This window comes from Drosophila mojavensis, unplaced genomic scaffold, assembly GCF_018153725.1.
Source record: "Drosophila mojavensis isolate 15081-1352.22 unplaced genomic scaffold, ASM1815372v1 contig_80, whole genome shotgun sequence".
Classification (NCBI taxonomy): domain Eukaryota; kingdom Metazoa; phylum Arthropoda; class Insecta; order Diptera; family Drosophilidae; genus Drosophila; species Drosophila mojavensis.
Window position 1 is genome coordinate 7,304,568 of NW_025318906.1, and position 15,018 is coordinate 7,319,585.

The window sequence follows — 15,018 nt, forward strand, 5'->3', positions numbered from 1 at the left end:
AGAGAGAACTTAACAGAACTTAATTTACTTTATTGTGCTTTATCAACTAGAAATTGAGAAGTCAAAAAATTTCCTTTGTCATGCTGAGAAAATATTTCTATTTTCCAAAGGGCAAATGGCAAAACGAAGCACATAAATAAAGTCTTTGCAAAGCAATGTCAACCAGTAAAAAAAAAAAAAAATAAATAAAACTATTTTATATAATGGATTTCCCTATTTTGAACCAGTCTCAAACCGAAATCTCGCATTCCATTTACAAAAGCAGCTCAAGGCTTTGCAATATGAAACGACTGTGAAGAGAATTGAAATTTTATATAAATACACACACACACACATATAAAAGGAATATTTTAAAGCGAAAGAAAGTAAAGCGTAATGTCACTTTGATATGGAAATGCATTAAAAAAAAGAAATAATAATAACCAGCTTCACTGAATGCTGAAATGAAGAAGCAAATGTGCAACCAATGAGGGAAATATTGTAAATGCTGAAAAATGCTTGTGGCCATTGAGTGCCACGGTAAGGGGGCAGAGGAGGCGGCGTGGCGTTATGGGTGACCATTGAGCTTGATAATCAACCCAACCAAACCAACAAACCCAAACCCAACCCTGCCCAGCCCATCCCAGTCAGTCTCTACTGTTCCTGATGATGATGTTGACAATACGCGATTTACGCCGTTTGCATTCGCGGTTTTCCGTTTTTCAACATTTGCATTTACAGTTGCAATCTATAAAGTTAAAAATGCATATATATAAAAAAAAAAGAGAGAAATTTATATATGTACAGGTCGAGAGAGTGTGCAACGCATTTTACGCTTAAAACAAACAAATCGCAAATATTAACAACAACAACGACAACGACAACTACAAAAACTGCATTTGATGACAATATTTGCAGTGCAATTATACGGCTCGATTTAAAGCACTTTAAAATGCGCCGCTTCCACAATCAATAAATGACAAAGAATACATTATACCCTTTTTAATATTATTAAACGCCAATGACACTCATTGACAGCGACAGTTGACAGCTTTATTATTTTTCGCTAAAGTTTCAGTGCAATTCAATTAATTAGTTGCAAAGGAAGCTTTAAAAGAAAATTAACCCAGAAATTAAAGGGAGGCATTTAAAATACATATATAATTTAAATATTTTAAGAAATAAACAGCCGAAAGTTCCCGTTGTCTGTGCTTAATTAATTAATTTTTTTTAAGCTAGTTTTAATTTAATAAAAAATAAAAATTCTAATCTCTAATAAATAAATTAATAAAAGCAGCTGCAAGCTTTCAATTAATTAGTTAGTCTATGCATTTCTAGAGATTAATTATAAATTAAAATCCATTAAATATAATTATAGGAATTTATTAATTTGAATCTTAAATAAAGAGCTTGAATTTTATATGTTTGTAAATTATGTTCAATTATTAACAAAACCTGTAATTATAATAAAAAAAATTAGTATAAACAGTTTTTAAATTCACCTGTCTGCCAAATATATGAGCTTTCCGGATAAGCTTTTTCTAAAAGCTTTTATTTATCGTTAAAAAATGTAGCTATATATAAGCATAATGAGAAGGTCGATTTAGCTTTTAGTTGGAATAGTTCCTTTTATATATTACTTTATCAATGAAAGCTCTAAAGTATTTTTACTGAACCAAAAATTTAGCTATATATGCGAAAATCTTTAGAAATAAAAACTCAATTAGATTAGAGAAAATATAAATTAAATTTGCCCATAGAGCTTGCTCAACTTCTTCATTGCGCCAACACAAGATAAGATAGTCACTCATTCGTTTTCATATTCATCTTTCTCAATGACAACTCCAGCAAGCCGATGCTGAAAACTTTTTGTTTTCACCTTCGTTCAGCAATTTAATTGCAATATAATTTCACAACAACTTTCGTTCAGTGTCATTCAGAGACTTGCAACAATTGCAATTCATTGTCAAGTGCATGGCTAAAGCGTGGCTAAGCTCAGAAGCAGAGCGTGGGCCACGCCCACGTCGCGCCTTCGCTTTTGTTTGTTTAATTAACGTGGCTCGGTTCTCGGCCGCTGGCATTTGGCCAACAATTGCAGCCGCTGTTGCAGCTATATCAACAACATTTTTCTACCAATCTCTTCTCTCGTTTTTTTAGACGCTTTGTTGACTTTGGCCTCGCAGTCAGATAAACCAGCAGTAGAAGCTACAACAACAACAACAGAAAATACATTCGTTATGCGTGTTTGATTTCTTCTCTTTCTTTCTTTTTTTCACTCTCTGTTTTACAATTTGCCAACAGTTTTTTGCTTGTGTTTGGTGCACGCGTAATTAAAAATTCATCATACGCCACGTTGGCGTTGGCTCTGGTGCTGGCTCTGGCTCTGGCTCTGGGGCGGGTGCAACAAAAAACCGCACAACTTAATGAACTTTAAAGTTTTTGCAGCACGCTAATTGGAAAACAATTAAGGCACGCCAGTTAGCCGCGGAAATTAAGCTATAAAGTCAAAGGATTTCAAGGATATATCTAGCTGCTGCTGTTGCTGCTGCTGCATCAGCCGTGCTACTGCGAACAGCAAAAATCCGTAAAGTTTGCGCGAACGTTGTCAAAAACTCGGATGGTTGCAAAATTTATGGATACAGAGCCGAGCAAACTGATTGCCAACATGTTGGCATTATGGCAAATGAAACAGGAAATAATAATATATGTGAGCCTGGCTTAAAGCTCATTTTGGTTATTAAGCCTTTAAGGATGTTTTTGTGAGAAAAGAGATGGGGAGAAACACAAAGAGGGAGGGAGAGATAGATCGAAAAAGTGGGAGAGAGAGGGAATGAATAAGAGTGAATGACAGAGAGAGAGAGAGAGAGAGAGCGAAAGGGAGAGAGAGAGAGAGAGAGCGAAAGGGAGAGAGAGAGAGAGAAAGAACTAGAGGGAAAATAGAGAAAAACAAAGTAGGTACATATAGAAAAAAGAAAAAGAGAAATGGAGCAAGAGTGATAGAGAATAAGAGTAATAGAGAAAAATATAGATAGAAAAAGATAGAGTGAGAAAAACAGGGAGAAGAGAGAGGCGATATAGAGAGACAGAGTGAGAAAACGATATAGAGAAAGAGAGGGAGGATGTGAGACAGAACTAGCGAAATGGATAAAGAAAGTAATATGATCAAGCCGAGCTCTATTTAAGGCGAATATTTTTATATATTGGGTAGTCTAAAAAGTTTTTTCGTATTTTGCCAATATATTGTTATATATGTGGATTACTTTCCCTATATGTATAATTGACTTAGCTTGCTGTACACATAGCTTACTTAATAAGTAAGTAAATGCCAAGACTAATTAACCTCTTTTCTTACATCGAATGTGTACACATGCTAATAAAGCCAACCAGAGAACATGGAATGTACTTAGCTAACATCTTAATAGAAATATCAGAAGACTGTAATGGAAAAAGCCTATAGAGCGGCATTTAATAAACTCATCTGACAAGTTTATATTACAACACTCATGATAATCATAATCAGAATCATAATCATCGTCATCGTCATCGCCATCAAAATCCACAACATTTGCCGCTGCATACTCATAACTTTTGAAGGCAATAGGAAACTTTGCCACTTGCCACTTGCCACTTGCCGCTAGCCACTTTCTCCCCTTAAACTCTACCCCTCAGTCTGTCCCTCTCCCACTGATTCGCTTGTAAAATATTTGCTGTTGCTTAGCCGCGTAAAAAGCCGCTGCTTGGCTTTTTGGCTGTCACAGTTGTTGTTGTTGTTGTTGTAGTGGCTTGCTTGAGGCTTGTTGCTAGTTAGCCATGTTTGCTGGCCTTGTTCGCTAAGAACACACAGAAAGTGTAGCTGAAATTTTGGAAATTCGCTCGACAAGCGATATGGTCAGAACAAGGCCAATCGGACGCAGTCCAGCGGTCAGGTAATTGAAAAACTTTCGACGCAAAAAAACCAGCAGAAGAAAATAGAACAGAACATTTTTTCTAGTCTTTTTTTTTTCTAGCCATGTTAACTGAATCAATGGTCGATTTAGGGCTGACCAGAACTAGGCGAACAGCGCATCAATTGGGTATATTGGGATTTTGTCGCCATTGCCATGACAGAGCTGCTGCAGTGGGGCAGCATTGCAAGTGGCAACCACTTCCGGCACGGCACGGCGCAGCTGCTCACGCACGTTCGCTCGCTCACACGTTCCGCTATGGCAAAAAACGGAAATGCACAAATCACGGACGAGGCAGCGTGCAGTCGCGTTCTTTGTCGCACGCAGCCAAACGTAACGGAAATATGCGTGCAACATAGCAGATGCGTACGAGCTAGCGCAATGCGCTGACAGCAAACAAAAATTCTATACAAAATGAACAACAAATAGCGTGAAAAGTGAAAATTGCAATACGAAGTATGTTCAGCTGGCATAGATGACTACTGAATACCCTAGTATTCGTGTGTATTAGTGTGAATACTTGTTACCAACTTTTAAAATGTTTCAACTTTATCATTTCAGATTGTGAAAGATGCGCTTCAACTTTTTATTTCCACTTGTCTTTTTCCAATTTCTCCATTTCTCTTTTTGTATTGTATTTATCACATGACCCACTTTAATACTTACCGATTCCCCATATCTCTAGACATTTCATTCTAGTTGCACATTTTAATCCCACATTTCCTTCGCCTTCCCTTTAATCTTCTTTAAATCATCTCGTTCATTATAAAAAAGTACTTTTACATTCCCCATCTTTTACCATTCTCTTTCTTTATCTTTAGCTCTATTATTCTCTCTCTTTCTATGTATTTCTCTTTCTGTCGCTCTCTGACTTTCTATCTCTCTCAGTGTATATATGTAGCCATTTCTCGCGGCTTTTCTCCCGCGTAGCTAATCCCTATCTGTATTTATGTCTCTTCTTTTCCAACAATTTTGTTCTGCACCTTCTTCTTCTCTCTAGATTTTGTTCTTTACCTATCTTTCTATGACTTACCCTCCCTTCCTCTCTCACTTTTCACAATCCCTCCCACAACTTAGCTCCCTCTCTCTTTCTCTCAGCGTATATTTCCAATTGAGAGAACAGTCGTTCTATTCGATTCTCAAGAATCAAAAACTGTCTTATAAAATTCATTTCAATTTTTAATAGAGTCACTTAAAAAAGAAATCCGAATTTGATTCGATATTAATTAGAAGTCAAATTATACAACTGTAAGTAAGGGCCAACTACTGTACGGGGCCAATAAACACTTGGATAGCTTTAGGGTACGAGATGCACGCCCATTGCACTGCAAGTCAAACAAAAAGTGTGGAGGGCAAGGGAAAAGCGCAACCAAAGCAAAGTTGACTACTGACACACATATGAATGCTGTCGGATGCTACCAGAAGTAAGTGGAGAAAGGCAACAGGAAGAAAGGGAGACACAGAGAGTGAGAGGCATTTCGTTTTTACTTGATTTTTTCTGCCAGTTTCTTTTCCTTCTTTTTCTCCCTCTTTTTTTTTTTTTTTTTTTGCTTTGGTTTGGCCTGTTTACACATGTTATGGCAAACAGCTCGGCGACTGCTGCTGCTGCTGCTGCTGCTTCTGCTGCTGCTGTCAGCAACTTGTGCGCAATTGAAACTTATGAAATGCAAAATTCCAACACCCAAAAAAAGAGCCTTGCACACAAATAAAAAACAAGCGAGGATCTAAAGGGAGGAGCGGGCAAAGCAACACGACAGGCAGCAATAACAAATGTGGCATCAAGATGCAAAAAAAAAAAAAAAAAAAGGGAATGTAAAAACGAAATACGTTGCAGCAACAATGCAAGTTAAACAAAAGTTTTATATATGCAACTTTCAGCGGAAACGGAAACGCATGTTGCGCCATTGCAATGGCGGCTCGGGGCCATTGTATGGCGGCAACAGCCACTGGAAAAAAATAAAACAAAATCCCGAATAAAATCATGAACCGTAAAAAAAGAAGAAAATGAATATCGAGGCAGAGAATACAAATGTTGTATTGTACGGACAAGTGGCCTAAATGCAATTCAATAGCTTAACTTTTGGCCATTGTTATGGGCCGGAGCTGGATGCCCTAGAGGCGTAGCTGGGCGAGCAGGAGCAATAGCAGCTGCAGGAGGAGGAGGATGAGGAGGACGAGCCGTAGGTCGACACGATTGGGGAGTTCAACGACTGGACAAACAATTGCAGCTGAAAAGCATAATTAAAGTGTCAAAGAAAGATGCGCAAAGCAATCGCCGTTAGCCAAAGCCAATTAAACGCACAACAAAGCCAAATAGTTGGCTCAACAAACGAGGCGAGGCGGGGCGAGGCGTGGCGTGGCGAAGCGAGGCCAATCATAAAGTCACTTGCTGCACGGAAATTGCAAGTTGCGGTCGGCAATGGCACGTGGCTAAGCGCTGACGCCCATAAGCATGCTACGTACGGCTCCTGCACAGTTTTCACAGCTCTTGCTCTGCTTCACTCTCACACAAAATTCGCCAAGCCGAACGGAAATTGCAAACTGCGGCTGAGACGCCGCTGGTACTGCAAGCAGCTAACTTTTCTCTTTTATATATATTTACTTCAAAGAAAATTGCGCTATTATAATTATTGAGAGATATCAAGTGGGAGTGGGAGTAGAGAACCCTTAAAGCTCTCCATATAGAAGATTCGACTCCTTACAAGTTTCCTTCCATAATATTTGATTAATTTTTAAACCCTAAACCCATTTTCACCACTCCCTGCCCTGCCTCCCTCACACTTCCCATCAAGCTCCATTCCACTCTGCACCTCTCCCTTCACCACGTTAATATCCTAACCCCCTCTCAACATATCCTTCTCTCTTCCCACGATCACTGCCCTCTCAAGGTCATTGCCCACTCAAGGTGACTGCCCATATGTATGTATGTCTGCATTTATGTATGTGTGCATAAAAGAAGTAAAGAATGATTCGAATATCAGCTTGGAGGGTTCAGGGTATCTCCTAGTCGAGCAGTCTCGACTAGAGCCATTCTACTTGTTGTTAAACCTTAAATAATAATATTATCCACATTATTCTTAATTTTATATATTACCTAAAATAAAATATAATGGCTATTAAATATTTAAAGTCTTGGTATTCAACACGCCTTTAGTAGTCAGTAATAAGTATGAGAAATAAACGATCCACTCAGAGAAACTCATATAATGTGCACTACGTACCTTCTTCAACTAATTTTTTCAAAAATTTATTACACACACATAAATGTCTTTAATCGGATATATATATATCTGATAGCATTCGGAGACAGCTGGAGACAGCTTAAGCCAGTTCCAATTCAATGTACTGGGATTCGTGCTGCGGCTTGGTCTCAAACTCAAGGTGCTGTGGCTTCTGCTGCTGCTGCTGCTTGATCTCATATTGGACATGTGGTGCCTCCAGTAGATGCGGCTGCTGCTTGATCTCAGATTCCACATGCTGTGGCCTCTGCTGCTGCTTGATCTCATATTTGACGTGTTCTGCTTCCGGCAGCTCCTGCTGCTTGATCTCAAACTCAACATGTTGGGGCTTGTGCTGCTCGTGTTTGATCTCTACCTCAACCTGCTGCTTCTTGGGCTGCTCGTGTTTGACCTCCACCTGAATATGTTGAGGCCTGGGCTGATCGTGTTTGATCTCTAGCTCAACATGCTGCTTCTTGGGCTGATCGTGCTTGACTTCCACCTCGATATGTTGAGGCTTAGGCTGATCGTGTTTGATCTCTACCTCAACATGCTGCTTCTTGGGCTGCTCGTGATTAACTTCCACATCGACATACTGAGGCTTAGGCAGATCTTGCTTCAATTCCACATCGATTTGTTGAGTCTTCTCATTCTGGACTTGAAGATCAACATGTTGGTCGACCTTCTTGTTGGAGTTATCAGTTATCTGGGTTGGCCTCTTCTTGGCTGGCGGACCGGCACGTGACAGGGAGAGGGCAACAGTGCTGCCCACCAGGGCAACCAATACAATCAAAACTGCAACTTTCATCTCGACACGACGGCTGGGAAATGACTATGAGATGACATGTGGCTCACATGCTATTTAAATAGGCCAAAAACGGAGCGCAGGAAATTAGAGTTCAATATAGGCCGTGTTATCAGTGAGTCGACACGAAACGGCAGACAGCCACGCACCATGCCAATAACACGGCCAATTACAAGTGATTAGATAAGATAGAGATGAGGAAGAACCTGACTGATATTGCAAGTAAAAAATTCTAATTAAGCACAGTAGTAAAAAAAAAACTGTCACTCTTCACTGTTGACTCTTTACTGATTGCTGCCAAGTTTCAATTTTATGTTAATGAAATGTCATAGATCCGCACCAAGTGATCCTCCCCGCAGCTGGCCAGCTGCAGCTGCTGTTGACCCGGTCGGAACTGTAGCCGCTTGACGGTCAAGTGATGGGCAAGGCTGAGACATAGAGATATTTATTAAAATACTATAAATTTACTGTTATTCAACGCTTGCACTCACTTCTTGTCCAGATCGCAGCGCAGCTGCCATTGGCCCTTGTGCAGTTGATAGATCTTGATGATGCCTCGCTCTGTGCCCAGTGCCAGGACATAAACGCCATCCTGCTGGTCCAGAAAGCTGTGCGCAAAGCTAACAGCTGTGATAGATTCCTGCTTGAGCTCGAGCATGGCAGCTGCCTGCCAGCCATTCAGCGAGCTAGGCTCTGACTCCTGCTCCTTTGTTCTTGTCCAGGCCACGACTTTACCCTCACGCGAACTCGTCACAAAATATTTGCCATCGTGCGACCAGTCGCATGACCAAATGATGCGCGTATGCACTCCATTGCTGTTGTCCGTATTAGCCACCGGCACATAACTGTCGAGGGGCTCGTCGGTCTGCTGTCGCTCGTAGAGGAACCAACGACGATCGCGGGAAACCGAGAGCAAATAACGCCCATCTGGGGAGAAACGCAGTTGGGTGACGGTCAACTGATGACCAGGCAGCTTCTGCAGCTGCTTCCAGTTGGACGTATTCCTGCAAGACAACTCCTTGTTGAGAAAAAGCCAAAAGCCAACACTTAAACTCACCAGAGTATAATCTGTGCATGCTCTGCATTGCTGGCCCGGCAGGTGGATGCGAGCAGCTGGCCATCAGCTGTCGCTGCCAGCGCATAGATCTCATAGCCATGTCCGTACAGCTTTTGCAATTCCGGCCACAGGGTGTTCTGCATCAAGGTCTCCTCCTGTGGCGGCGTTTGCAGTGTAATAGGCACAAAGTAGTTCTCCGGATATTCTTCCTTCCTTGTAGTCGTCGCCTCAGTAGCTGTGTCCACTTTATACACTGCCTTATTGGATAGCCCCAGCGACGGTACCGATGCGCCTTTTGGCAGAGCTGATGATGCAGATGAAGATGATTTAGGGAATTTCCATGCTGATTGCTTCTAATTAAATATAGTGTAACTACTTACATTCCAGCAGAGCATCGCCTGCTGCATCATTGGCCAATCCACTGATGTGTCGAAAGTTCTCAATGAAATTCGCTGTCGCCTGGAATGTACGTACTATTTTCTCCTCAGCTCCGCTCGCGAATTTGTAGCGTGAGAGCAAAGCCAGCGCTTGCATATCATAGCCATGCACCTGCGGGCGTGCGAGCTCATGCCAGGTAGTTGTTGGCTTATCGGCCTGGACCCAGGGCGCATGCAGCCGAGTCGTCTGATCCGCTGAGACAGTCATTAAATAGGTGCCCTCGTGCTCCCAGGCCAAGTCACGCACTTGACTATAATGGCCGCCCACAATAACATTCGAGGTCCACAAGTGCGACTGCTCCTGACTCTGGTTCCATATGTGAAAGCCGCCCTGGTAGCTGTGCGCCATAATCGAGCGACCGTCATGTGCGAATTTGCCGCCATAGAAGCCCATCGAGTTGCCGCCCACTTCACCGACGCGCACCTGTTCCAGCCAAACGCCCACATCCGTAGGCGCCCAGACTATGACAGTTTTGTCTATGGAGGCGGATAGCAGACGCAGTTCTGAAAGAGAAGAGGATTTAGTATAAAGTACAAGAAAAATGTATCATTAGTCAAGCACATACCCTGCTTTTCATTTTTATGCCAGTGCACGCCATAGACCCAGCCCTCGTGGCCATAGAGCACTGACTCCAGACTAACCGCATACCAAGTCTCTCCGCCGAGTTGCAGTAGCTTCTCCTCGACGCGCAGCTCGTCGTTATCATTCAATACATCCAGTATGTTCTTTTGTACAGGTTTATCAGTGCCTCGTGCCGCTATGCGCCAGAGGCGTATGAAATTGTCCTGTGAGCCGCTGGCTAACAGTAAGTCATCGCCATCGTAGACAAAGTCCAGGCCACGCACCCAATCCTCATGGCCGCTTAGCTTGTGAGCGCACTTGAACTGGCCGGCATTCGCATCGCCACTGGCTGCAGACTGCTCTGCCCATAGGGCAACAGTTTCGTCATCAGTGCTGAAGGCGAGCAACACCTGTTCTGTTTTGGGGAGCAGAGTGAGGCGCAGAGTCAAGCAAAAGCCGCCATCCAACTGCACAGTTTGAAAGCAACTGACTTGTTTATCTGCCTGCAGGTGCCACAGCTTAAGACTGTTGTCAGCCGCAGCTGTGGCCAGTAACCAAATGCCGTTAGGACACAGAACACCATCCATCGCATTCACGCCACTCGTGTGGCCTTTCAGTAATATTTTATCTTTGGCGCTATCCCTATCCAGTTGCCATAAAACTGCGTTGCCATCATCGGCGCCCGACAGCAAATACTGCGCATCCAGCCATCGCACTATATTCACGCGCTTTGTGTGCTCCACCAAGGTATACAATATCTTAGCTGAATTGCCATTGTACTGAAATAAATAGTTTTTTAAGGAATTGTCAACAATTGTTTCTTGTTTAGCTTACGCGCGGATCGAGCACGGCAACTGCGTTGCAGGCACCGTATGCAATTAAGCCACTGGGTCCCCAATCGGCGCATTCTGTGGTGCGGTTACAGGCCACCGAGGTGTATAAATTCGTTACTTTCATACCACTTAATGCTGCACTACAGACTTCAATTTGAATTGAAATATTTATGCACGTGCATAAAGACGCGCTCCGCAGTGGTCATAAAACTGTTGCCGCTTACAGCTGTTGCTTCAACAGCTGTTACGAGAGTGCAAGCGAGACAACTATACTACAATGCAAGCAAATTGCTAGAGAGCTGCCAGACTGTTGATGGCAACTAAAATATTGCAACTGACTGCAAATAATAATAAATAATGAAATGAAAACCATTACAATATGCAAAAACACTTAGATTTAAGTTCATAAAAATTTCATTAATACAGATAGAGTTTAGTTTAGGCAAATTATTTTGCCAAATAAACAAACTTATAACTTCTGCTTGCACTTTGGCAACTCTTCACTGTTTATAAATAAACATTGTTTGTATGTACACTTGTGCTGCATTGGAAAAAATTAGCGCACGATTGTAATAATAAAAAAGAAGTGCAGCCACAACAACTGGGCGGCCACGTTTAATTAAAAGTAATTTACATAATTGATTCGATTGTGTCCGCCAGCATTAGTTCAACAGCAGCCATCGCACACAGATTGTGCGACAACTTTTCTCTTCATCTGAGTCATTTCAGTTTATCTCAGAATTAATTTGATTTTTATCGCTTGTTTAGGTAGAAAAAAATGCATGAATGTGTTTCGCCAGCAGCATAATCGAAGCGCATAAGAAGTTATTTATAGCGCCCGACGGAGCAAATCATAGAGACTCGGGCACGCCCACCTACGCAAACGTCAGACGAAAAATGTCGCGCAGCAAATCTCGATTGCAGACCGAAGTCTGTGGAGATTGTGGAGCAACGGGTGAGTCCCATCGGAATAAGCAGCTTTTATACAATTCATACTGACTCGCTACTCTCCATTTAGATCCCTCCTGGGCCTCCATAAATCGTGGCATTCTGCTCTGCGCCGACTGCTGCTCGGTGCATCGCAGCTTAGGTCGTCACATTTCGATTGTAAAGTCGCTGCGCCAGGGCAACTGGGAGCCATCTGTGCTTAATTTCGTCAATTCTCTGAATGCCCATGGCGCGAACAGTGTGTGGGAGCATCATTTGCTGGATGGCAGCACGAATTCGTCGGGCGGCAAACACTTGCCACGCTGGCGCAAGCCAACACCCAAGGATCCACTGCATCCGACCAAGTCGGACTTCATCAAGGCCAAGCACGTGAATCTGAACTTTGTGCTGAAGCCCAGTCTGCAGGACGACGATGACTCCAGCAGTGGCGGCAGCAATCTGGAACAGGAACTCAGCCGGCAGCTGCATGCGAGTGTGCGCACCAGCAATCTGGAGACCTCGTTGCGTTTTCTTGTGCAGGGCGCCGATCCCAATTACTATCACGAGGAGAAGTGCTCGACGCCGTTGCACATGGCAGCCAAGTTTGGGCAAGCTTCCCAGATCGAAATGTTGCTCATCTATGGCGCCGATGTGAATGCCTTGGATGGCAATGGCATGACGCCACTGGAACTGGCCAAGGCCAACAATCATAGCACCATAGCTGAACGTTTGCTGGACGCCATGTACGATGTGACAGATAGACTCATTATGTTCATGGGCGGCAAGAAACCCGATCATGCTGTAAGTGTCCATTAGATAATAATTTGTTATCTAGCTAATCCTTATCTTCTTCTTCTTCTTCTGATGCTCTAGAGCGGTCGACACTTGATCATACCGGAGACAAACGGTGCAGAAATAAGCGAACAATTGAAAATAGCACGCGGCAAGCTGCAGCTGGTGCCGAATAAAATGTTCGAGGAGCTTGTCATGGATCTGTACGACGAGGTGGACAGACGTGAATGTGAAGCCAGTAAGTTATGGTTAGCCTCTATCAATTAGTCACCCCAATCATCTTCTCCTGCTCTCTTCTAGTCTGGTCCACTAGCACGCTCAATGCAGAGCATGCAACGGTGCCATTTTTGCCAGCAAACCCATTTTTGAGCGCCACGCGTAATCAGGTATGATCAAATCTCTGACCCCTGACTCACTAATTGTTTTCACCTTCCGAATGGACAGGGTCGCCAGAAGCTCGCACGCTTCAATCGCGCCGAATTCAATGGTCTGCTCACTGATGTGCTCATTGATGCGCTGCGTCGCCAGAATATGGCCAATCTGCGTCCGCTGGACGCTCCACTGCCAACGCAGTCGCTGCAATTGCTGCCCTATCACGGCAACAATTCGACCATGTACAGCAGCTCGTTTGAGCAGAGCATTCATGATCCAAATCTATCAGATGACGAGCCCATCTACGATCCGGTGGCCAGCGACGATGACTATGCGCCGGTGCCGCCAATGGCCCAGCAGGTAAACTTAATGCGCCAAAAGATACTCAAGCTGAACAACAGCTTTGGCTAGACTGAACCTAGAGACTAATCATCTAGTCATCCATAGACTATATAATCGAATATATAAACCTCATCGCGTAGCTAGTTGTAAGCTTTTCTAGTCGAATGATCGCTGATCAAATAAAATTAGTTGCTCATGTATAAACGGTGTAGTTTAACTATATAATCATTGTTTCAAGTTAGTTTCTAGTTTTGTTAGAATTTGTTTTGATTAGTTTTTAGTTTCGTTTTACTTATAATTTACTTAATTTCCTTTATTTAATCAAGGCCATTGTGCACACTCCGCCGCGCAATGAAAACTCACAGAACGAAATGGAAACACTGCGCAAGCAGATCAACGAATATAAATCCGAGATCAATCAGCTGAAGAACGTGGTGCAGCAGCTCTCCAGCGAAAACACGCAGCTCAAATGCAAATTCAATAGCGCCTCCAACAACAGCGTCTACGATGAGCCACTGTGAGCAGCTGCTTATATTCATTGTTTATATTTTGTTTAGCTAATTTTGATTTCATTTATATAATTTCTATTTTATTTTATGTTAGTCGCATTGATCTGAGTCTCAACAGTCCCGACTCGGAGCATGAGCCACTCTCGCTACCCGAGGGCTCCTCGGCTGCTGCTGCTGCTGCTGCAGCTGTGGACAGCAGCTCATCAAACGGTTCGTCGACTCAGTCGACTATCAAACGACCCGCCAGCATGTATGAGCGTCGCTTGGCCAACAACTTGGCCAAGGGCAACAACGAAGTACGCAACACCACGAGCATGTATCAAATGGCCGGCGATGGCAAACCTTTCGGTGAGGAGGTTAAATTACGTTCCGATCTAGTTACACGCTGTCTCAAGGAACTCATACAAGCCATGCACCCGGCCACGGAGGCGGAGAAGCAATCTATAGCGCCGCATGGCGAACGCATACGCAGCGCCGTCACCGACCTAATAGCGCTCTACTCTAATTTAGTGAGTTGTCTAAATTTCGAAATTCTATATCAAACTTATCCAATTCATTGTTCTCCATGAAGCCACCGAATGCCAGCGAATTGACACGCGAGACTCTCAAGCAGCTGACGCGCAATAATATACTCATCCAGCACGAGTGCGAGAATCTGCAGAAATCGATCGAGGCCGAGGATCAGCAGGGCATACACAAAAACATGCTGGAGGTGCGCGATTGCGCCTTTCACATAGCCAGCGCCATTAAAACGCTCGTGCTGCAGTTCTACTGAATGACGAATGACGAAAACACTTTTCACAATTGACAGTTTCACTAAGCATTTAAGCTATAATAGTATTAATACCAAATTTATTATCACCTACTACTACTCGACACCCCCTCATAATCCCATGGACTAACCAAGTGCTTCCTTAACGAAAAATGAAATTTGTTTGCCAAATGAAGCAAAAATGTTTATTTTTTTATTATTATTATTTGTATTAATAAATGTTTTACATAAAGCGATTTATCATCCAATATGTTTGGCATATTGAAAGGAATAGTTAAATGTTTTAATACCGAAGGTAAATTCTAGTTGAGCTCGTGGGAGAACAGAGTGAAAATCGGGTGTAGAAAAATAGTAAAAAGTCCTTTAAGGTAAAAGGGGGGAATGAATTAAAGTGAAAGACTAACTTAATTGTCTATTGCTGCTGTTAGTAGTCTCCCTATGTTATCCAGATATATATATATATGCTGAT

The 15,018-nt window shown here is 42.8% G+C and overlaps 3 protein-coding genes across 3 annotated transcripts; 1 reads left to right on the top strand and 2 right to left on the bottom strand.

Annotated features, from left to right (window-relative positions):
- Window positions 1-7,154: 7,154 nt before the first annotated feature.
- Window positions 7,155-7,984, bottom strand: LOC6579010 (putative cyclin-dependent serine/threonine-protein kinase DDB_G0272797/DDB_G0274007). The gene has a single exon (XM_002004871.4). It carries the CDS (start codon window positions 7,947-7,949, stop codon window positions 7,245-7,247), a length of 705 nt encoding a protein of 234 aa, XP_002004907.2. The 5' UTR covers window positions 7,950-7,984; the 3' UTR covers window positions 7,155-7,244.
- Window positions 7,985-8,209: 225 nt separating this feature from the next.
- LOC6579011 (probable elongator complex protein 2) lies at window positions 8,210-11,057 on the bottom strand. The gene is made up of 6 exons (XM_002004872.4): window positions 10,837-11,057; window positions 10,007-10,781; window positions 9,384-9,944; window positions 9,004-9,307; window positions 8,438-8,950; window positions 8,210-8,374 (listed from the first exon to the last, which is right to left on the bottom strand). Exons 1-6 carry the CDS (start codon window positions 10,957-10,959, stop codon window positions 8,257-8,259), a joined length of 2,394 nt encoding a protein of 797 aa, XP_002004908.1. The 5' UTR covers window positions 10,960-11,057; the 3' UTR covers window positions 8,210-8,256.
- A 287-nt stretch (window positions 11,058-11,344) lies between these two features.
- On the top strand, window positions 11,345-14,822 carry LOC6579012 (ARF GTPase-activating protein Git). The gene is made up of 9 exons (XM_002004873.4): window positions 11,345-11,460; window positions 11,604-11,790; window positions 11,854-12,563; window positions 12,636-12,792; window positions 12,855-12,940; window positions 12,999-13,286; window positions 13,595-13,785; window positions 13,872-14,286; window positions 14,349-14,822. Exons 2-9 carry the CDS (start codon window positions 11,622-11,624, stop codon window positions 14,550-14,552), a joined length of 2,220 nt encoding a protein of 739 aa, XP_002004909.3. The 5' UTR covers window positions 11,345-11,460; window positions 11,604-11,621; the 3' UTR covers window positions 14,553-14,822.
- The last annotated feature ends 196 nt before the right edge of the window (window positions 14,823-15,018 follow it).

Coding starts and splice junctions, on each gene's coding strand:
- LOC6579010 (XM_002004871.4), bottom strand. CDS start 7,949: ATGAAAGTTGCAGTTTTGATTGTATTGGTTGCCCTGGTGGGCAGCACT.
- LOC6579011 (XM_002004872.4), bottom strand. CDS start 10,959: ATGAAAGTAACGAATTTATACACCTCGGTGGCCTGTAACCGCACCACA. Junction 10,782..10,836: donor TTGCCGTGCTCGATCCGCGC/GTAAGCTAAACA, acceptor TATTTATTTCAG/TACAATGGCAATTCAGCTAA. Junction 8,951..9,003: donor CATGCACAGATTATACTCTG/GTGAGTTTAAGT, acceptor GTTGTCTTGCAG/GAATACGTCCAACTGGAAGC.
- LOC6579012 (XM_002004873.4), top strand. CDS start 11,622: ATGTGTTTCGCCAGCAGCATAATCGAAGCGCATAAGAAGTTATTTATA. Junction 13,786..13,871: donor AGCGTCTACGATGAGCCACT/GTGAGCAGCTGC, acceptor ATTTTATGTTAG/TCGCATTGATCTGAGTCTCA. Junction 14,287..14,348: donor TAGCGCTCTACTCTAATTTA/GTGAGTTGTCTA, acceptor TTCTCCATGAAG/CCACCGAATGCCAGCGAATT.